General features: G+C 44.2%; 1 protein-coding gene and 1 pseudogene across 3 annotated transcripts in view; one reads left to right on the plus strand and one right to left on the minus strand.

The window, feature by feature from the left end:
- LOC110524128 (mediator of RNA polymerase II transcription subunit 16-like) lies at positions 1-14009 on the minus strand (annotated as a pseudogene). The gene is made up of 15 exons (XR_016496180.1): positions 13761-14009; positions 13471-13578; positions 12866-13035; positions 10849-11106; positions 10471-10620; positions 8247-8343; positions 7834-7989; positions 7285-7505; positions 6682-6890; positions 4235-4445; positions 3559-3691; positions 3095-3287; positions 949-1171; positions 642-725; positions 1-435 (listed from the first exon to the last, which is right to left on the minus strand). The product of XR_016496180.1 is annotated as a mediator of RNA polymerase II transcription subunit 16-like (transcript).
- LOC110524127 (membralin) overlaps positions 13902-22525 on the plus strand; it is a 16115-nt gene continuing 7491 nt past the window's right edge. The window contains exons 1-4 of one of the 2 annotated variants that reach the window (XM_036977946.2): positions 13902-16201; positions 19887-20189; positions 21103-21268; positions 21996-22106. In XM_036977946.2, the coding sequence (XP_036833841.2) occupies positions 15989-16201; positions 19887-20189; positions 21103-21268; positions 21996-22106 (793 nt within the window). In that variant the 5' untranslated portion in view covers positions 13902-15988. The remainder of the gene's footprint in view (positions 16202-19886; positions 20190-21102; positions 21269-21995; positions 22107-22525) is intronic. The other variant, XM_036977947.2, reaches the window with a different exon arrangement.

A 22525-nucleotide genomic window follows, 5' to 3' on the forward strand; every position in this document is an offset into this window, starting at 1 on the left:
TAAGGTCCTCAAGAAGCTTTATTTACTTGACACGCGTTTGCATATAAAACGGGACATGAAAAACGTGGTTCCTACTTACAGGTAGGAAACAATGATGGCATGATCACAGCCTTTCCAAATGGCCATATGTGCAATACAACTGCATTGATATACTTCATCATATTGGATATGGAATCTGTCCTTCGTGACATCTGCTAGGAGGCAGCAGCGCTGTGCAATCTACTGTCCAAACTCCAAAGGCTGATCTAGAGTCGGGGTTTGTGGTGGCCATGGGCTTGTCAGAGTCAATAGTTGTCCGTTGACTGATCTCAGGACAGTGTGGAGGGAATCCTTCTCCAGAGGCCTCCGCACAGGCAGTTCTTGATCCAGCGTTGCTCCCACTGCTTCATTGCGTTGGTCCTGTTGGGCGAGCGGAGCATGGTCACACAGCCACACCTGAGATGGAGAGAGAGAGAAAAAAAGCAGGGTCGGGAAAAGAGAATCTTCAAATTGTTGCTTGCTTTTTTACCAACAAAAAGGTTCTTAAAAGTGTAACGTTACATGTAGAGGGATATGCTGACGTTATGATATAATGTTAAGGTAGAAATAAGGGAAAGATGCAAGTGCTAGGGAGTGGGTGAAAGAGCAAGTTGGTGTCTGACCGGGTGCAGGCTTTGCTCTCCTCTGTGGGGCAGACTCCCATGTGGAGACAACGTAGGTTATCCATCCTCTGGGCCCCTGGGCTCCTGGAAACGCACATTTTTAGCAAATGGGCTGTTACTTTTTCAATTTTACAGCAGGCTGAGCTTCATCTGACCCCAAATGGTGATCCAATGACAACCGTGTTTAGAATTTTTGCGTCAACATAGTACAGGGCTACTGCCTTGGTCACTTGAGCACTATCCCCAATTGAAACCCTAAAAATACAACTTTTCTAAATGCCAGCTAGCCTGCTCCTGTGGGTCTCACCTAGAGAAGATCTCCGGATCAGGTTTCTGGGATCTCTTGAGACCCGGAAGGCTGTAGGGCTTGCCAAACTGCAGCCGCAGAGGTTGCTTGCCCTGCAGCTTGCAGATGATGCCGTCATTGACGGGCAGCCAGTCCATGCTGGGCACCAGCAGCTGGCTGGGCAGCAGGCAGCACTCGTCTATCAGCGGCTCATCAGGCTCCTGGGGGTGGCCCTCGTCCCGAGCTGGAGACATACATGGGTGAAGGCCAGGCCCACATACAGTGAGGTCCAAAAGTATTTGGACAGCAACACGTTTCGTTTTGGCTCTGTACTCCAGCACTTTGGATTTGAAATGACACAATGACTATGAGGTTAATGTGCAGAAGGTTAGCTTTCATTTGAGGGCATTGTTATCTATATCGTGTTAACCATTTTAGAAATCACAGCACCTTTTGTACATAGTCCCCCCATTTTAGGGAACCACAAGTATTGGGTCTAATTTACTTACAGTATGTGTATGTGTAGTGAGTAGTATTTGGTCCCATATTCCTAGCACGCAATGACTACATCAAGCTTGTGACGAGTGAGTGAGAAATTATGATGAGTGAGAAAGTTAGAGGCACAAAGATCATATCAAGACATGCTAACATCTCACCATTACCAATAACAGGGGAGGTTAGCATTTCTTTGGGAGGTAGGTATGATATTTATAACTTTCTCACTCATCATTATTCACAATTCATTCATGATTATCTGTAATCCACATTAATGTAGTTTAGAAACCGATTTTTATTCATATATATATATATATATACACACACACATACACACAATAAAAGTTACAAGAAAATGACATTATTTACCCATCTATTGGGCACAAAATAAATCGGAAACTGCAAATGCATCCAACAAATTTTATGTTCTCTAAATAAGCTAGTTGTCCAATTAGAAATAAAATACACTGCATTTTAAACAGTCAGCAATAATCAAATTAATTCAGGGCTTGTGAAATGACACCTAAATATAAGCCTTCGACAACCACTAATAATTACATTATTTGATCATTTTTTTACCATAATCACTGATCTGGTTTTCATGTCTGTCCCTTTTGTTTACAAATGTAACCACAATCATGCATAATGCACATTCACTAATAATGACCAACTTCTTGAAGCAGGCATTATAGAAAATGAACACAGACCTCATAAACAACCTCTCAAGCACAAGCCCACATGCTACTGAGTAGCCAGATAATCTTTATATTTAAAGTCTAGCCAACTTGGATCTATTTGCTAGCTAACAAGGCAGAAGAGTTTAAATGTTATGAACACACCCGCCTGTCCGTCTCCAACTGTTTGAACAGCATGTTGGCCTGTCCACTTTGTTCAGATGTTGAAATCAAGTGGCCTACCTTATTTCTCGGAATAAGAACGAGTTGCCAATTCCTTATATAATTGTATTTTATGCTCATTGCACTTTTACAAAACGCAGACTAGATGGCTAGTATTCCAAGTCTGTGGCTAAAATCCTACTAGTACTATGTGGTACCGCAATGCCGCGCACAACAGAAACCTGAACATTCATTTTCCAGAATCAATGTTCATTGTAGCCCTTGATCATGGACGAAGGAGTCTTCGGTAGGGAGGAGTTTTGTTAAGAGCCCAGACGCTCAATCTGAACATTGACGCGTCGCTTGCGGTACGGTTTTGGAAGCATAAGGACCTTTCATATCAGCAATTATTTTTATTAAAAAAAAATAAAACTAAAAAGGTTCAACTGATACACACCTTGATAGGGTTAGGGTTCCCACACGGCCATATCTCCATGTTATGGCGCTTGCTTTACGGAAGACAAGAGGCGAGCACCTGGGCTAATTAGCCACCTAGCTGCTCCAAACACACGTGTGCAAGCATAACTCGGGAAGTCCAGTTTTGCCGGTTGCAGGCACCCATGTCTGTATGGATCTGTGCAAAACTGCTACAGTAAGTGTATCTTTTTGTATTTGAAGGATTCTTTCTGGCTGATGAAAGAGAAGGGCCATATGTTTTCTAAAAGCCGTGTGGCGGGAAAAAAACCCTTGAATGACTAGGTTTTGTAAAACGTTGGACAGGTAGTGTACACCCATGCACCCACATAGTCAGCTACACGTGTTCGCCCCATCCTTACAGCCGAGCCAGAGCTTGGTGAGCAGGCGGAAGAGGAGCGACATGCTGTCCTGGTTGTCCGAGGTGGCCGTGTAGATGGGCAGGCAGCCAGGCTTCAGCAGGCCCCAGATCCGGATCATCACCATCATGTCACGCAGCATGCCCAGGGACGAGCCGTCGCGCAGGAACCCAAAGCCGGGACGCACGATGGAGCCCTGAGAGAGGACACGGGTTAATAGACAGACAGACTGGATAGAGACAGACAGTACAGACACACACTCTATACTGGCACCAACTCTACATTCGATAGAACGCTACATTCTTTCAATGCAACATCACATCATTAATATCAAATGTGGTAAGCATGGGGATCTGAAGCATTGCGCAATTTTTCAGCACGTTGTGAAAAGGCCAACACAAATAGCACGATTTAATGGAAATGTAGGAGTAAATACACACACAAATGGTGGTGCACTGGAGACCCACCTGATTGGGTAGGTTAGCCATCAGGTAGAGCACAAAGTATCCCACCCATTGGATGAGCTGCTGCAGAGACTGGAGCGGGGGCCGTCCAGCACAAACTCCTCTGTCTTCAGGTTGATCATCACCTTATTGATATCTACGGAGAGGGGGAAGGTCAATCTCAAACAGAATCACTGACGTCTTGAAATAAAATGTCCCATAATTGTAGGTGCTAACTAGCAGATAGGAGGGCCAGCCTTATGCCTACAGAATCGGTCTGGTCAACAATAACAACAGGTCACTATGTACAACTCAAGCTCGGTTACAAACTGAAAAAAGTTCCAGCCTCACATTAAAGCTGCATTATGTAACTTTTTGGGCGACCAGACCAAATTCACATAGAAATGACGAGGTAGATATGTTCTATGTGTGCTATTTCTATGCTTCCCATTCTTAAGTTTTTGTACACCAGCTTCAAACAGCTGAAAATACAATATTTTTGGTATTGAAAAGATATTTCATAGCGGTTTAGATGGTACAATGATTCTCTACACATTGGTTGAAATTAGGGGAAATATTTAAATTTTAGCAACCAGGAAATTCCTGCATATTGCACCTTTAAGTGAAATTGGTGTCTGAAGTAGGATCCGTCTATTCATTGATTATACAGGTATAATGATAGTGATGCTAGTCCTCCCACCAGTGTCAGTATTTTTGGCGCATATCTCTGCCAGCCTATCCCCGGGGCTCTTGCCTGGCGTGTGGAGGACGTGGGGCCTCAGCAGGGACTTAAGGGTGGCGCTAATGGCGATAAGGAGGAGCTTGGCGTGAAAGTCGCAGGCTCGCGCTGCCGTAGCTGCCGACAGCTTACAGAGAGAGGCCTTCACTGCGACGATGCGTGTTGAGAGCACCTACCACACACACACACACACAGTATATTATAAAAACAAACAAACAATTCCATCCCTTCATTGTCACACATTTCAGTTTGTCAAACATAATGCCCTGCAGTGGGGATCCCTGGGTTGTGTTTTGAAATGTCAACTAACACCCAAATTTGTCCGATAAGAACATACACTACATGACCAAAAGCATGTGCTCGTCAAACATTTAATTCCAAACTCATTGGCATTAATATGGAATTGGTCCCCCCTTTGCTGCTATAACAGCCTCCACTGTTCTGGGAAGGCTTTCCACTAGATGTTGGAATATTGCTGCGGAGAGTTGCTTCCGTTCAGCCACAAAGGCATTAGTGAGGTCAGGCACTGATGATTGGCGATTAGGCCTGTCTCAGGGTAGAGGTCAGGGCTCTGTGCAGGCCAGTCAAGTTCTTCCCACACTGATCTCGAAAAACCATTTCTGTATGGCCCTCACTTTGTGCATGGGGGTATTGTCATGCTGAAACAGGAAAGGGCCTTCCCCAAACTGTTGCAACAAAGTTGGAAGCACAGAAATAATGTCATTGTATGCCGTAGCGTTAAGATTTCCCCTGAAATTATTATCTTTATTCCTTCTCCACCACATTTTACAGGTGGTACTATGCATTCGGGCAGGTAGCGTTCTTCTGGCATCCGCCAAACCCAGATTTGTCCGTCAGACTGCCAGATGGTGAAGCGTGATTCATAACTCCAGAGAACGCGTTTCCACTGCTCCAGAATCCAATGGCGATGAGCTTTACACCACTCCAGCCAACGCTGGGCATTGCGCATGGTGTTCTTAGACTTGTGTGTGGTTGCTCGGCCATGGAAACCAATTTCATGAAGCTCCCGATGAACAGTTCTCGTGCTGAAGTTGCTTCCAGAGGCAGTTTGGAACTCGGTAGTGAGTGTTGCAACTGAGGACAGGGTATTTTTACTCGCTATGATTTACATCACTCAGCGGTCCCGTTCTGTGAGCTTGTGTGGCCTACCACTTCGCGGCTGAGCTGCTGTTGCTCCTAGATATTTCCACTTCACAACAGCAGTTAAAGTTGACCGGGGCAGCTCTAGCAGGGCAGAAATTTGCGAACTGACTTGTTGTTACGGTGGCATCCTATGACAGTGCCACGTTGAAAGTCACTGAGCTCTTCAGTGTTACGTTCCCCAGTTTATGTGTTGTAGTTTGTGTACTTGCATGTGTTTATTTCAGGAAATGGCTTCCTGAAATCCCTCAAGCAGCTGATTGGTCGACTCCAGGGCTAATTGGAGAGCTGACCCCGCCCCCTAGTCAAGACACAGCTGTCTCCAATTACCCATTCCTTCTGAAGCTATATAAAAGCCAGTGTTCTGTTCAGGAGAGAGAGATTTTGGAGGTAGGGATTGCTGAGAGACATTTTGCTAGAGAGTTTTTCTGGGAGGATTGCAGAGCGATTGTTTGTGATAGAGAGATTTGCTTGGAGGTCATTGCAGAGAGATTTTGCTAGAGGTTGATTTTGATGGTAGTTCATTGCTGGGAAGTTGGTATGATATGTGAGTTTGTTGCTCAGGTAGAGCTTATTTGATGTCCTTTGTTAGTTTGAAATTGTTTAATGTCCTGTTTCATTTGTTCCCAGGGGGAAAGGGGAAGGCACCTTGGGAGTGCTTAGGCAAGAGGCCCGCGGGCATACATATACCCGTAGTATATTCACTGTCTAGGCACACTAGGTAAGACCTGGGCGGACCACCCCCTGTATTTTGGTTAGGGCACCAGGTGGTGCTAAATTAGGTAAGTAGTGGGTAGGCAGGTAAGAGAGGGGGGGGGGGGGGGGCTTTGAGATTTACTTTCTTTGCTTTGGTTCCGTCCAGCCCCTTTTCCCCATATTACCTCGTAAAGGAATAAAGTCCTTGTAAACGGTACCACATTCTGTCTGTCATCCTTACTCGCACCTACAGTCCATACCTCTTTCACTTCACAGAGTTTAGTTGTAGCAGAGTGTTGCGTTCCCTCTTCATAAAGGCGTGCGTAACATTCAGTAAGCCCATTCTACTGTCAATGTTGGTCTCTGGAGATTGCATGGCTGTGTGCTCGATTTTATACACCTGTCAGCAACGGGTGTGGCTGAAATAGCCGAATCCACTAATTTGAAAGGTTGTCCACATACTTTTGTATATATAGTGTATATTTTCAATTTCCCGTTGCATAACAATTCACTATGGTGTGCCCTACTGAACACGACCCTGGTCCACCTACCTGCTGCAGGGCTTGGTTCTGTCTCATGTACTCTTCATGAAGCTTCTCCACCAGGTTATGGACCATGCCCTGCTGCACGCGGAGCAGCACATCCCACCAGTCGTAGTCGTAGTCACCATGCAGTACTCCAGCAAGAACAGCAGGTGGCGCAGCAGTGTGTTCATGTCCAACATCTGGCCCATGGAGGGATACACGCGGATCATGTGCAGCTGAGGAGGGGGGAAAAGAGCCAAAGCGGAGATCTAAAATTTTGTTGCTGTTCATATTCGGGGGCTGATTACCAGAATTAAGGACAGGGATATGGATAGCTTATTGTTGCAAGAGAGGATAAAGGTATGAGTTTTTATTTTGCCTTTAGACCACACACTGCTGTAAGCTTTAACACCAACGGCTGGTTCAAGGGACATTGAAGGTCAAAATACAATATTTTGCCTTTTTTCAAAAACGTCAGCCATCTAAGCTATACTATCATCTACCGAGATAAAAGGGTGATACGAGTACTGTGTGGGGACATTTTAAGGTCACTGCATAGTCAACGGATCTGAACGCATTGACGCGCGATTGATGTGCTCCAACTAGCTGACTTGTGCTACCGTCTCTCACCTTGCCGCGGTTGTCCACTCCGGCCAGGGCCAGCGAGGTCCAGGAGAACTGCAGGGCCTTGAAGTGGACGGTGTGGCCGCCGGCACGCTGCCGCTTGATGGCCGGCTCGTCCCCGGGCCGCTGGGAGGGGCCCGAGGAGGAGCCGTAGAACACGCCCATAGTGTGGAGGGACAGCCGGTGGAGGATCTGGATGCTGCCATCGTGGAAGGCTAGAGCCAGGCCTGGGAGGGACCACCATACAGAATCTCATCTCATCAGGTGGACATTGACACCAGCAGTACACACAAACAGGGGCAACACAGTGAGTGTATAACACTACACACTTTCTCTGCCGTTATACATCAATCTGTCTTGACACAACTGTGTTGTGTGGGACACATTCAATGTAGCTCCCACTTCCCGACCATGTTTCTTGAGCATAGAATGACTTCTTCTTTGGTGGATTTAATAGTACTGCAAATCAACATTCTGGAAAGGTGTATGCTGCCACCTGAAGTAATCAAGAGTAGATATGGAGGGTTCGATGATGGATTATTGGGTTATTATTACCGAGGCCTGGGCAGAACTTTGTGTCCGACGCCACCTTTAAGTCAGGGTTGGAGATGGGCAGCTTGGGCAGAGCAACGGCCGACACGCGGTCCAGGTCATTGGTGGCTGAGAGGATGCGCCATTTCAAGATTGGCTGTTTCTCACCCACTTGTGGGGGTGGAGAGGAGAAAGGGTGAGTAAGGGTTGTGTCTGTGTGTCTTTATGGGGGCACCTCAATTGTGGAATCATTAACTGCTCTCCTTTCCTTAAACTGTATTGATCTGAAAACACAATGGAGGGTTCCTAAAGAGAATTTACTGTCAATTGTTCAGTTCTTTAAAGAAAGTGGACAATTGGAAACAACTCTAAACTATAGCTATACTTATATTTTCCATTAGAGTTCTTCCTGGTTTTTGTTGTTCTCCTCCTTACCTACCGATGCTGGAATATGTTATTAACAGGGAGGCCTTCTTTTCGCAGTGACCAGCACTCGACGATGCTGCCCATCTGACTGGAGGCACACAACAGCACCTAAAGGAGTATTAATATCATAGTCATATACACACACACACCTCAGTCAACTGGTTAACACTCCCTGCAATTTAACAGGACTTTGTATCATTCATTAAAAAGTAGGACTGTGGCAGTATTGGATTTTTGGATGTTGGTTATTGGTCAGCCAAATGACTGCGGTCACCGTAATAACTGTTCGAATAGCAAGAAAAATGATTATACATTAAAAGATGCACATTTCCTCCTCCTGACTGCGTGTGCTGCTGCTGCAGGGAGGGGGTCGTTGTCTAGGCAACCAAAGACTCGTTAGCTACAACACCTGGCTTGTTTCAGCAAGGAGCAACAACGTTTCATCACGTTGTAGAGTCCAAGTTACTGTAGCGTCCAAGTCACTGCAGAAACGGACCGCACGAATGTCCGGCTGTCCTGTCGTCAGCGGCGTTTTTTTTTTACGGTTATGACTGTTATTTTATTTTCATGACGGTCATCATCCATAACCGTCAATCACGCGGTTATACGGTAATTGTGCCAGCCTTAATTAAATGTATGCGCTACACTGTTTGAATACATAAACTTGGGGGGGGGAAATAAACGTCCTCTCACTATCAACTGCGTTTATTTTCAGCAAACTTAACATGTGTGAATATTCTTATGAACATAACAAGAGTCAATAATTGAGACATGAACTGAACAAGTTCCACAGATGTGACTAACAGAAATGGAAAAATGTGTCCCTGAACAAAGGGGGGGGGGGGGTACAAATCTAAAGTTAACAGTCAGTATCTGGAGTGGCCACCAGCTGCATTAAGTATTGCAGTGCATCTCCTCCTCATGGACTGCACCAGATGTACCAGTTCTTGCTGTGAGATGTTACCCCACTCTTCCACCAAGGCACCTGCAAGTTCCCGGACATTTCTGGGAGTAATGGCCCTAACCCTCACCCTCCGATCCAACAGGTCCCAGACGTGCTCAATGAGATTGAGATCCGGGCTCTTCACTGGCCATGGCAGAACATTGACATTCCTGTCTTGCAGGAAATCAGGCACAGAACTGGCTGGTGGCATTGTCATGCTGGAGGGTCATGTCAGGAAGCCTACAGGAAGGTTACCACATGAGGGAGGAGGATGTCTTCCCTGTAACGCACAGCATTGAGATTGCCTGCAATGACAACAAGCTCAGTCTGATGATGCTGTGACACACCACCCCAGACCATGATGGAACCTCCACCTCCAAATCGATCCCGCTCCAGAGTACAGGCCTCGGTGTAACGCTCATTCCTTCGACGATAAACACGAATCCGACCATCACCCCTGGTGAGACAAACCCGCGACTCGTCAGTGAAGAGCACTTTTTGCCAGTCCTGTCTGGTCCACGGTGGGTTTGTGCCCATAGGCGACGTTGTTGCCAGTGATGTCTGGTTACGACCTGCCTTACAACAGGCCTACAAGGCCTCAGTCCAGCCTATTGCGGACAGCCTGAGCACTGATGGAGGGATTGAGCGTTCCTGGTGTAACTCTGGCAGTTGTTGTTGTCATCCTGTACCTGTCCCGCAGGTGTGATGTTCGAATGTACCGATCCTGTGCGGGTGTTGATCTGATCTGAGACCTGATCTTCCACTGCGAGAACGATCAGCTGTCCGTCCTGTCTCTCTGTAGCGCTGTCTTAGGCGTCTCACAGTACGGAATTGCAATTTATTGCACTGGCCACATCTGCAGTCCTCATGCCTTCTTGCACCATGCCTAAGGCACGTTCACGCAACTGAGCAGGGACCCTGGGCATCTTTCTTTTGGTGTTTTTCAGAGTCAGTAGAAAGGCCTCTTTAGTGTCCTAAGTTTTCATAACTGTGACCTTAATTGCCTACTGTCTATAAGCTGTTAGTGTCTTAATGACCGTTCCACAGGTGCATGTTCATTAAATGTTTATGGTTCCTTGAACAAGCATGGGAAACAGTGTTTAAACTCTTTACAATGAAGATCTGTGAAGTTATTTAGAATTTTACGAATTATCTTTGAAAGACAGGGTCCTGAAAAAGGGCCGTTTCTTTTTTTGCTGAGTTTATGTTGTACTGGTAAGTGAAAAAGCTGGAAATAACTCCCAATAAAGGACACTTGGAAAGACAGTGTGTTCACAGTGTGTGCCTCTCACCTGCTCGGAGTTCTCCCTGGTGAGGAACTTGAGGTGTGTGACAGCCGGGTACTTGTCCCTCCTGACCGGGTCTGTGGTGCAGCGCATAAAGAGTGAGGGCAGCAACTCCGTGTCGATGCGACACTTCTCGTTGACCACGCTCACGCACACCTTGAGTAAGGATCACAATAATGGCATTGCAATAATAGTACCACTTGATACATTACATTGGAGGAAAACTTAATATAATCGTGCAGTAAACCCTCATTACAAGAAAAGAAAATGCATTAGCATTTGTACAGTGTCGCTTGCCAGACTTATCAGAGACACGATGACTGTCTAGCACTTCTGATGTTAGCCAGTAATGATGAAAAATTCAATATCATTGCTAGCTAATACCTTGTAGAACTGCACAGGTGAGGAGCTACTGCCGTCCGTTGCCGCCACCACGATGTTGCCCCCGCCGGTGAAGGCGATGTCGGCCAGGGCAACTCGGCCCCTCAGGCCCAGCTGACCGTTGGGCTTCAGCAAGGACACCGTGACCAGGCCGCTCACCGTCACTGCCAGCCAGCCTTCCATGGGCTTACCCCCGAACAGCGTGAGAGACGGCGAGAACTTGACCCGTGAAAACTTCTCCCCAAAGTTGGTGGAGCCTGACTGGGGTGGGGGAAGGTTGGAGGAGAGGTAGAGAGAGAGTGGGTAGTAGCACATTTCAACAAACTAAGTGGAAAATTATAGATATGTCTGTATATGCTTGTTATATGCAGCGCTACACAGCCATTTTACAGCACCCCTGCCAAATAGTGACATATAGAGTATTGGCAGATCTCAAGAGCTTACCCTCATGGGAATTAGCCGTTTCACATCCGTTACATATACAAGACGACATTGAAATGTTTCTTACAGAAGAAATATGGAAAGCATATGCATAACCATTGTAGAAATTAAAAAGGGAACAATTAGGAGATTATGGGAAAAGTATTAGACTAAAGGTGAAGACACAACAGTTCACCTGACAAGACTGAATCCAAACATTACACTGTTGATTTTATGTGCATTTGACATTTACTGGACTTTTTGCAGCATTTGTTGATAACGAAATCTGAACATACTCTGGATACATTCAGTAACATAATAAGAATATTCTTGGAAAATTTGGAGTAGGTGCCAAAAAGTAAGGCCAAAAAAAAATCACAAGGGTTTGAGTGAAAGGTCTAACTGGTGTTTCCAAGTGGCCACACACCTTTCCAAAGTGTGCACAGTTCCTAAGTCATTTTAATGCACTTTTATGACTCAAAGAAGTGTCTTCAACTATAAGGTGCATTTTTAAGCTCTCCTAGCTGTGCCATTGGGGAACTAGAGCAAGCACACTTTAAGTTGTTTTGATGTGAACCCAGCCCTGCGTTCCCGCCTTTACACAATTACTGTTGCTGCTTACGCAATCCAAAAACGGTCCATTATAAGTCGCAATCTGGGTCAGGTGGGCATAATTTGAACGTTTGCTCTGTTGTCAACATGACAAGCTAAATTATAAAATACGATTTTACAGTGTTAGGTTTCATACGGCAATTCAGATGGTAATTTTGGTGCGCATAGAATGGAGTCATGAGTTCATTCTGATGTGTGGTCCGCGGCAAATTTTATTCAAAATACAACAAACATAGGCTCATTCTGTTCAGGACAATGTAGGGTGCAAAGCCATATCATCTTGTACATCAAACATAGTGTTCCTAAACGTTGACACTGTGTATTACATAGGTTTTATGATATGGAAATGTGAAGTGGACATTTGGACTCACGGGTGTTTGGCCTGCTTGTATGATGTTTATTATAATCCTCAACGTATCATCTTTCAAAATAATAATTTACAGCTTCCCTCACTCAGACAACAAAACATTTGCAAAAGTTGCCCAATTAGCGTGAGGAATGGGGGCAACTTTTTGCCAAGCGCAGTGCTCATGTTCAGAAAGGCTGTCAGTCAAAACCCATACAGAGCTGTGAAGCAGACACCCTGAGCTCTGACATCATGTATAGCATTTTACTGTACAGCCACTGCGTTCCAATTTAGCCGCTTATCAGTGTCCAAATCTGCCATTTTCAATCATATACAGGTACGAGTGTAAAGGGTTTAAAAACAATTATTAAACCTTTATTTAACTAGGCAAGTCAGTTAAGAACAAATTCTTATTTACAATGACGCCCTAGGAACAGTGGGTTAACTGCCTTGTTCAGGGGCAGAACGACAGATGTTTACCTTGTTGCTAGATTGAATCCCCGAGCTGACCTTTCAGTTACTGTCCCAACGCTCTTAAACGTGTCTATAAAATACTGACAAAGTAATAAATCATAAGGTCCACACAGACAGTTGAGAAGAGCTGGTCGACACTGTGAATATGAGAATAAGCTGGTCCATTACCATCTCCACATGCAGAGCCAGCTTGACTCCATTATGCAGCCAGGACAGAGCTACGATAGGGTCTCCGTCCACTCCACTCCCCAGTGAAGTCTCCCAGCTGTTCACCAGGTGATCTGTCATCGCCCAGCACTTGATCTGCCCGTCTCCATCAGCAGACAGCAACCTGGAACACAAAGACACATGAACGGATGCAATCGTCAGCAGACAGCAACCTGGAACACAAAGACACATGAACGGATGCAATCGTGCGTATGCGCGCACGCACACAGACGCAACCTTTAAACTCAATACACCAGGGACACTTCCTGGCATTCCACATGAGTCTATCTGGACTGATAGGGCAGTTGCACCTTTAAAGGAATAATCCACTCAAACTACTTTTCATTAACTTGCCACATTGTCATGATTATGTGGCAAGTTACAATTTGCATTTTGAAAGACCTATATCTTGAAAAATGGATTGCTGAATCCAAACATTTTGGGACTGTATCAACAGTGGACTAATTTTAAAAAAAAAATATATATATATATATATATATATAGTTTGAGTGGATTATTCTTTTTCTTTTAAGGGTGGATTTGGTGTTACTACTATGTTGACCCACCTGATTGGTCCCACTCCAGACAGGATATGACCTCGGCATGTCCAGAGTAAATGGAGTACACATCCCATGGGTGCTCTGTGACAATGATGTGGACCACATGACGGACTTCTGAAACAAAGCAAATTGCTGCAGTGCATGTTCTGCTAATCAAGTCACTAGGCGTTGAATTACATATGCAAAATTATATCCGTTTATAGGATCAAAACTGATACAGCAATGGGATTTGTTTGATTTGCTTTGCACAACATCAAAACTGTCAGAAGATCAGTACCAAAAGCACAGCTGTCTACCTTTCTCATCTTCTTCATTTTTTAGGTCTGTGGTAAAGGCAACTTAGGTTCCTGCAGGACCAGGCACACGCCAGTGGGATGGATGGACAGTGATCACTCTTGGGTTTCGTCTCCCACTCACAAACATAGGCCACCTCCATCATTCAACCATACACTTGTCCACTGATTGAGCATGCGTTTTCAGTCCTTGTCCAATCAGAGAAATTGATATTTAATCAGTCCCTTTGCGTGGCTTCGTTGGACTACACTTTGCAGGTATAACACACGCAAGAGACATAATTCTAGCTAGCTGCATGTCAAATTTGCTTGTATCACCTTCTTTGCAATCGTATTCGTCTAACTTCGTCACTTATTAGTTCGTTAGGTTACTTAGTTAGCTAACCGTCAAATGCTCATGTAGGTTGCTCTGGATAAGAGCGTCTGCTAAATAACTCAAATGTAAATATATATGTTGTAATAAAACTTACTAGCTAATATGCATTAGCTGCTTGCATAAACTAGCTGGTTTATATAAATAATTATCCTGATTATCAAGCTAGCATTAGCTAGATAGCATACAACAATGGTAAAATTTGAAGAACCTGACCATGAAGCAACTACATTAGACGAACTTCTAATAAAAGCTAAATGTACATCTTATTCATAGAACTAGTAGGTGAGATTTAAAATGTATTTCCTTACCATCAGGGGTGTATTAATTAGTCAGATCCTGTTGCAAAACATTTTACAACGGAAACCATTTACTCCCAAAAGTAAAACGTTTTGCAACGAGAGTTTCTATTGGACAAATTGTCCAAAAAGTCCCTCCCCGGTTGTCGTATTCCGTTGCAAAACGGTTTGCAAATCTGATGTTAATTTGACAAAACTTTTTACAACGGAATATGACTAATGAATACACCCCATCCAACTACAAAAAAAATATGGGTCATTGCTAGAAGAGATACAGCTTTTGTCAAATTAACTTTTGTCATAATCATAGCAGGTTACGAGAACTATACGCAGCAGATTATGATAATTAGGATAAGGTTAGCTAAAATACAACAAAATTAAACTTTTGACGTAAATTTGACAAAATATGGATACCATATTGCTACCTTATAACCATGAAAACAAAGATGGTACGATAGGACCCCTGACAGCGAATTTAGACCTATTTTGAGTTGCCTGCAACATTTTTTAAAAATAAATTGCGTTTCCTTGGTAGATTATAATTTCATCGAAAACGAATCACAGTTTAATCTGTCAATTTTTGTTTACACTTAATATATATATTTGTAGGATCCTTTTTTTATAAAGTGTATGGACGTTGCATCTACAGAGGGCGCTCGCTCCAATCGACTATTGTCAAACTCTTGACTTGCCTTGTTTGTTTTCAAGGCTTAATGGTTGATGCTAAGGAATAGTTAAACTGGTTGAGAGTATTGCTAACGGTAGAATAAAAAAAAAATCGGGAATCATACTCAATGTCCATCTAAAAAGTCAAACTGAGATCGACATTTTCGAGGCGAACTCTCGACTAAAAAGTAACATACGGGTTATCATCGTAGAACTTGAACGTTAGATAGCCACTATAGCGTGAGCAGGGTAGTGCTAGCTAACTTGATAAACGTTTTATTTTTATTTTATTGGACGTTTCTGGTGAATTACAATGAGACAAATGCATACAAGCTAAGTTAAAATAATATACTAAGAATATACATCACCATAATCGTCAATGTTTTTTCGCCTCGGAATGTTGTTCACCACCAGTGCTAACTAGCATGTTAGCAATGGTATGTTGCAGGTAGTTAATTAGCCGGGGTTTGAATGGTGACTGACGCTTAGTTATCAGGCCCTAAAACGGCCAGTAGAAAATTGTAAAGAATATTTTAACATTACTGTATGCGCCATTTTTTTAGGTTGCTACAGTGGTTGAGTTGTATTGGAACTCATTAGCTAACGTTAGCTACGCTAGTGGGGGCGCTTTGGGAGTTAAGCCAGAATGCCAGATACACAACGACCATGTCGGAAAAATTTATATAACGCACAGCCCTTCTAGACATCAAATTGGTCACCTCTAGCAATTGTGACTTTTCGATGTAAACTGACAGCTGCATTAAGTTAATGCAGTTTTGCACCATCCTACAGTTGGAGTTGTTGGTGCCAGTGCGGTTAAGTTGCGTACATAGATCCACGTTTCAACTGGATTGAGATAGTGACTTGCTATCAGTCGTCTTGCCAGACATACAATGTCAGAAAACCAGGGCAACGTGAACAATAACGTCCCGCTAAATAACAATGGCGGGGCGAACAGAATGCGAAACCCTAATATCAACCAGAACCCACTCATCAATGTTCGAGACAGACTTTTCCATGCCCTATTCTTCAAGATGGCAGTTACCTATGCCAGATTGTTTCCACCATCTTTCAGAAGAATCTTCGAGTTCTTTGTCCTATTGAAGGTAAGACTTTCCTCTCACTATTTTACCTTCATGTAGGCTGCAATGTCAAGAATCGGCTAACAAGAACGAACGGTAGGTTAATTTGCTTCAAATTGGTTTTGTACATGTGTGATTGCTGCTTCTCAGGGGGTAACTTCTTCCAATGATTACAGAAAATGTAGGTGCTTTTAGCAACGCGGTTCTAGTACATACACTAGCATTGCTTTCAATTGTATTGGGTTGCACAAAAAGTCAGTGGGAAGCCAGAAGTTAAATCCAATTCCATTTAAATTTACTGTGCCAATGGGTGTGGAATTTGAGCTTCATGGATCTTCTTAAACAGTTTCCAAACGTGGGTCTGTTGTAGACCCAATTAATCTCTGCTTACCTCATGTCAAAGTCCCCCACAGGTTATTCCTTTTTGTCCACATAATGGTGCAAGGTGCAGGACTTTTTTATTTTGACATTAGGTAAGCAGGTCTACAACAGACCCACGTTTGGAAAGTATGTTTAATAATACAATCCTTTTAGATATTTTGTCTCAAATTCATAATGACCAACAGTCCTGCCCACTGGCACGGTAAGTTGAAATGAAATTGTATTTCGTTTCGGACTTCCCATGGACTGTTTCTGTGGAACCCCCAGACTGTTTGTGTGCTACTCACTGACAGTATTTCTCTCTACAGTGTATGTAAATACACCCATGTTGCTAAGGGCACCTACAGAAAATGGTAAACAGTAAAGGTGTGCATGGAGTACAACCCCCCCTCCCCTTCAGAAAATGCACACCCTAGCCACTGTCAACTTGACAGGTGGTACAGAATGCACATGTCAATGGAAGTAGACTACTTATCCCCCCCCCCCCCACCATATCTCCAAACAGTGCCTCAACAAAACAGCAGTTTCTCATGAACAATACCACAATGAGAAACCATCTTTGTGTAACATTCAAACAAGAGGGGGTAGAAATGGCTGGTTCGTTTCTCGCCCAACAATAGTATAGTTTGTTGAACCTCAACTTGACCTGCCAAAAGTGGGACGTGAATGGGTCTGTGCAGCGTGCCCTCGCCGTTCTTTGCATCCTGTGATCATGCCACAGTCCAAATTCCGAATTTGTTTGGAGTGGTTCTGCTGCTACTACTGCTGCTGCCTCTGTTTTGATGTGTGGAATAGTGTGGGCCTTAGATCTTACAGTTGAGTAGAACATAAATAATCAACCTCCACAATTGCCGCTTGATTGCATCAGATTCTGACCAAATAAACACATCATGTACGTATTTATCTCTGGCACATTACACTGGCGCATAGGAATGGGTTGATTTAGCACAACAATAACCAAGAAAAACCTTAGCATTAGGTGGGAAGGTTGTACATGTCAAATGTATTAGTTCTAGCCACATCCTCGTCATCAACAGAGTCAATGATTGACACATCTATTCTACACAATATATTATCATAGCCAGTAATTAACTCGAGTTTCAACATTGCAGTAGGGCCGGCCTTTCCGAACTGTGATTAGGCTTAAACCCGGGAAAGCCTTTGCTTGTGCAACTCCGGGCATACAGGAACACATTGACCAAAATGCACACTCATCCTCATCAGCTCTGCATGAAGGTTGCAGGCAGCATAACACCAAAGACAGGCATTTTCAGGGGGTTATAAGTGCAGTGACCCTCAACTCAGTCTAGTCACTAGTGAGTCATCTTAACAGGCATTACATTAGAGCTCTCCTGTCCTAGCTTTTTTCCTTATCTGTGTGGATAAAAACTCAGAGGTTGTTGATTATGTTTTTATGTGGTCAAGGTGTGTGTGCATACATACACTGAGTGTACAAAACATTAAGAACACCTGCTCTTTACATGACAGGCTGACCAGGTGAAAGATATGATCCCTTATTGATGTCACCATTTTAAATCCACTTCAATCACTTTAGATGAAGGTGAGGAGACAGGATAAAGAATGATTTTTAAGCCTTGAGACAATTGAGACATGGATTGTGCGTGTGTGCGTGTGTGTGTGTGTGTGCCATTTAGAGGGTGAATGGGCAAGACAAAAGATTGAAGTGCCTTTGAACGGGTATGGTAGGAGCCAGGCCCACTGGTTTGAATGTGTCAAGAACTACAACGCTGCTGTATGGGGGTGGTGGTGCAACTCAATATTAGGAAGGTATTGTTCATGTTTGTATCAAATCAAAAGTTGAATCAAATTGTATTTGTCACATACAAGCCCTTAACCAACAATGCAGTTTTAAGATGTGTATATATAAAAAACACACACATATTTAAGGATCAACAATAAAATAACAGTAGCGAGGCTATATACAGGGGGTTCCGGTACAGAGTCAATGTGAAGGGGAACCAGGTAATATGTACATGTAGGTAGAGGCAAAGTGACTCGGCATGGATAATAAACAGAGAGTAGCAGCAGTGTAAAAATGGGGGGTGGGGACAATCAAATAGTCCGGGTAGCCATTTGATGAATTGTTCAAGAGTCTTATGGCTTGCAGGTAGAAGCTGTTAAGAAGCCTTTTGGACCTAGACTTGGCGCTCCGTGTGTGTGTGTACATTATGTACCAGGCCTCCACACAAGCTAACTGACAGTGGGAATCCGCCTGCCTGAGTCTGTTACCAGACAAGAGAGAAGAGCGACGCTCTGAAGCAGAGAGAAGGGGGAAGAGAGAGAGAGAGAGAGGGAAGGACAGGAGAAGAGAGATGGACAGCCATTTTCAGAGGCACCTGCCTGCCACTACTTGTTGGGATGCGATGGATGGGAAACAAAATGGCACGTCCCCTATCTGTCTCTGGTTTCACTGACACTTTAGCTTTGGACACAAGCATCTTTTTGATGTTCTGAGTGTTGTCTTCCTGATGAAGAGGATCATTCTAAATAGACCAGGCTCTCTAGCACCTCACGTTTCTCCTCAGCTGACTGCTGTCTGTAGGAATCTATCCTACTGCACCTTTTGTAGTGGGCACCTTCACTAAGCAGCCTCTGTGACGGTCATTTAGGCTAGGGTTTCCCAAACTTGGTCCTTGGGCCCCCCCTGGGTACACAGCTGATTCAAATAATCAAAGCTTTGTGATGTGTTGGTTATTTGAATCAGCTGTGTAGTGCATTTACAAAAACCAAAATGTGCACCCAGGGGGAGCCCCAGGACCAAGTTAGGCTATTTCTCCACCATTTGATGTATAGGATTTAGGGTTGGGGGAAAATGTTGAAAAGCAATTGACCCCGATCCTGACAGGATCTCTTTCTGCTACTGTGATTGGCAATGTGATTGTCATTAACATTATCAGTGTTGCCGGAGGGGAAACATACAAAAATGTGTCCCTTAAACTAGGGCATTGCCAGTGACCTCACAATACGATATTATCATGATACTTAGGTGCCGATACGATATGTATAGCGATTCCCATGATCCTATATGTATTACGATTTGATATTCCAAACATGTTACTCTGCAGAGATGACAGAGCAAGAGAAAATGAGTTGAAAACATGTTTGCTCACTTAAAAAAGAAAGAAAGATGGAGAACAAGCTATAAAATGAAAAATACCAGACCTTTGGTGCAGGTAATATTGCGATATGTAACTATTGACACCCCCCCCAATTAAACATCTGTAAATACCAATATTGCCCTAGACAATCTGCCATAGTTTAATGCTCTCTACCTCTCTCTTGCTCTACCTCTCTCTACCTCTACCAGGCCCTGTTTGTGCTCTTCATCCTGGCCTACATCCACATAGCCTTCTCCCGCTCGCCCATCAACTGCCTGGAGCACGTGCGGGAGAAGTGGCCGCGTGACGGCATCCTGCGCGTGGAGATCCAGCGCAACTCGTCGCGTGCGCCCATCTTCCTGCAGTTCTACGACACGGATGGCTTCCAGGGCCTGGTCAAGGAACCAGAGGGAGAGGGAGGAGGAGGGCTGGGCCTGGCCGCGCTGCACCACGAGGAGGAGGACGAGGAGGAGGAGATGACCCTGGAAATGTTTGACAACAGCTCTGTGCAGGTGAGGGTGAGAGAGAGAGAGAGAGGGAGGGAAGCAGGGATGGGGGCTTGAGAGGAAGGCTAAAGGCAGTGACACCAATGATCCTGCCACCGCGTGCCCCTGTCCACAATAATGACCATACAATGACTTTGCATTGTTCACACAGTGCCTTCAGAAAGTATTATTCCACATTTTGTGTTAGTCTGAATTCAAAATGGATTACATTTGTTTTTCTCACCCATCTACACACACTATATCAAATGTATTGAAAATAAAATATAGAAATATCTAATTTACTTAAGTATTCACACGAGTCAATACATGTTTGAATCACCTTCGGCAGTGATTACAGCTATGAGTCTTTGGTAAGTCTCTAAGCGCTTTGCACACCTGGATTGTACAATATTTGCACATTTATTATTTTTTAAATTCTTCAAACTTTGTCAAGTTGGTTATTGATCATTGCTAGACAGCCATTTTCAAGTTTGGCCATAGATTTTCAAGACTATTTTAAGTCAACTAAAACTAGGCCACTCAATGTCATCTTGGTAGGCAACTCTAGTGTGTTTAGCCATGTGTTTTAGGTTATTGTCCTGCTGAAAGGTGAATTTGTCTCCCAGTTTCTGTTGGAAAGCAGACTGAACCAGGTTTTCCTCTAGGATTTTTCCTGTGCTTAGCTTTATTCCGTTGCTATTTATCCTAAAGAAACGACCTCGTCCTTGCTGATGACAAACATACCCATGACATGATGCATTTTTTATTAATTTGTAGAAATTTTAAACATATTTCTACTTTGACATTATGGGGTATTGTGTGTAAGCCAGTGACACATCTCAATTTAATCCATTTTAAATTCAGGCTATAAAACGACAACAATTAGCAAAAAGTCAAGGGGTGTGACTACTCAAGTCTTTTTCTCCTCTCTCGCTGTCAGTTTGAGCTAGACATCGAGCCGCGGCTGAAGCCCTCGCTGAGCGGCATCGGCCTTGGGGGAGGGGGCCTCAACGACAGCCAGGATCTCTCCTTCAGCCAGTCGCCCACTAAAGGTATGCAGCCGCTGAGGGAGACAGTCTCCGAGATTGAGATGCTAACACGAGCAGGTAAACTCAATCCCCCCCCCCAACCCTACCTACCTGTCTACACCCCTAGTGAGTGAGAATCCTCTCTTCTCACCGCTCCTTTCTTCCTCCTTCCCTCTTCCTGCAAGCTAGCTCCCTTCCGGCCATCTTCTTGTCCTTGGTCACCCCCTTCTGGCATGATTCCTTTCCAAAAAATGTGTTCCCTTGTCTTCTGCCACCTCAACGACTTCCTGTAGCTGTTGTTGTGATGGATCAGACTGTTTGAATCCGACTGTGTGGCCATGATGCCATCGCATTTCCTGCAGTGGGCCCTGGCTGTGCCAAGACGAAGACTGTGTTGATCTGACCTTTTGCAGCTCGCTCCAGCAGAAGCAGTCAAGAGTCAGGCTCCAGACTTTAGTTTAGGCCCTGTTTGTGTCGTGTCTGTGTGCCCTGACATTGGCTTTAACAATTCTAAATGGTCTTTGCATAACATTTCTTATGTGCTATGTATGCATGTTTTGCGTTTTATTGCTGTAAGTCTGACTCCTCCTTTCCCTAATTTGCTTTTAAATAAGTCTTGGCAATGTGTTTCTGTCAATGTTTTGCCATTTTAGGTGGGCTCTAACTAGTTTAAATATGAGTTGTTCTAATGCAATGCAAGAGTGTGTGTGCTGTGGGGTTGGTGGGTTGCTGTATGTGTGCTTTGTTGGTGTGGTAAGCTGCACTGCTTACCTGTAAGTGTGTTTCTCTCTGTGTGTGTCGTCAGTGTGGCCTCAGGAGGAGTACATAGTTGAGTACTCTCTGGAGTACGGCTTCCTCCGCTTGTCCCAGACCACCCGGCAACGCCTCAACATCCCCGTCATGGTTGTCACGCTGGGTAAGTGGTTATAAAGCCTACTTAACATTGTCATAAGCATGACATAACACATGATCACAGATGTCATGAATGGTCTTAGCTAGATGAGTGTTGTTATTAAGCCTGTCTAAACTCATAAGCATGACATAGCAGGTGTCATACATATTCATATCTGGGTAAGCTCTGTCATAAAGCCTACTATGAACACTCAAAAGCATGCCATAGCATGTGTCACAAACAGTGATGTTGCTAAAGTGATAGGAACTTTGACCACTGACTTGCAAGTTAGCTTGCCAATGAGCAGTAGTTGGTTAGATCAGTAGTTACCAATGAGCAGCAGCAGTAGTTGGTTAGATCAGTAGTTACCGATGAGCAGCAGCAGTAGTTGGTTAGATCAGTAGTTACCGATGAGCAGCAGCAGTAGTTGGTTAGATCAGTAG

The sequence above is a fragment of the Oncorhynchus mykiss genome, chromosome 5 (genome assembly GCF_057628025.1).
Source record: "Oncorhynchus mykiss isolate SJ-2025 chromosome 5, ASM5762802v1, whole genome shotgun sequence".
Taxonomy (NCBI): domain Eukaryota; kingdom Metazoa; phylum Chordata; class Actinopteri; order Salmoniformes; family Salmonidae; genus Oncorhynchus; species Oncorhynchus mykiss.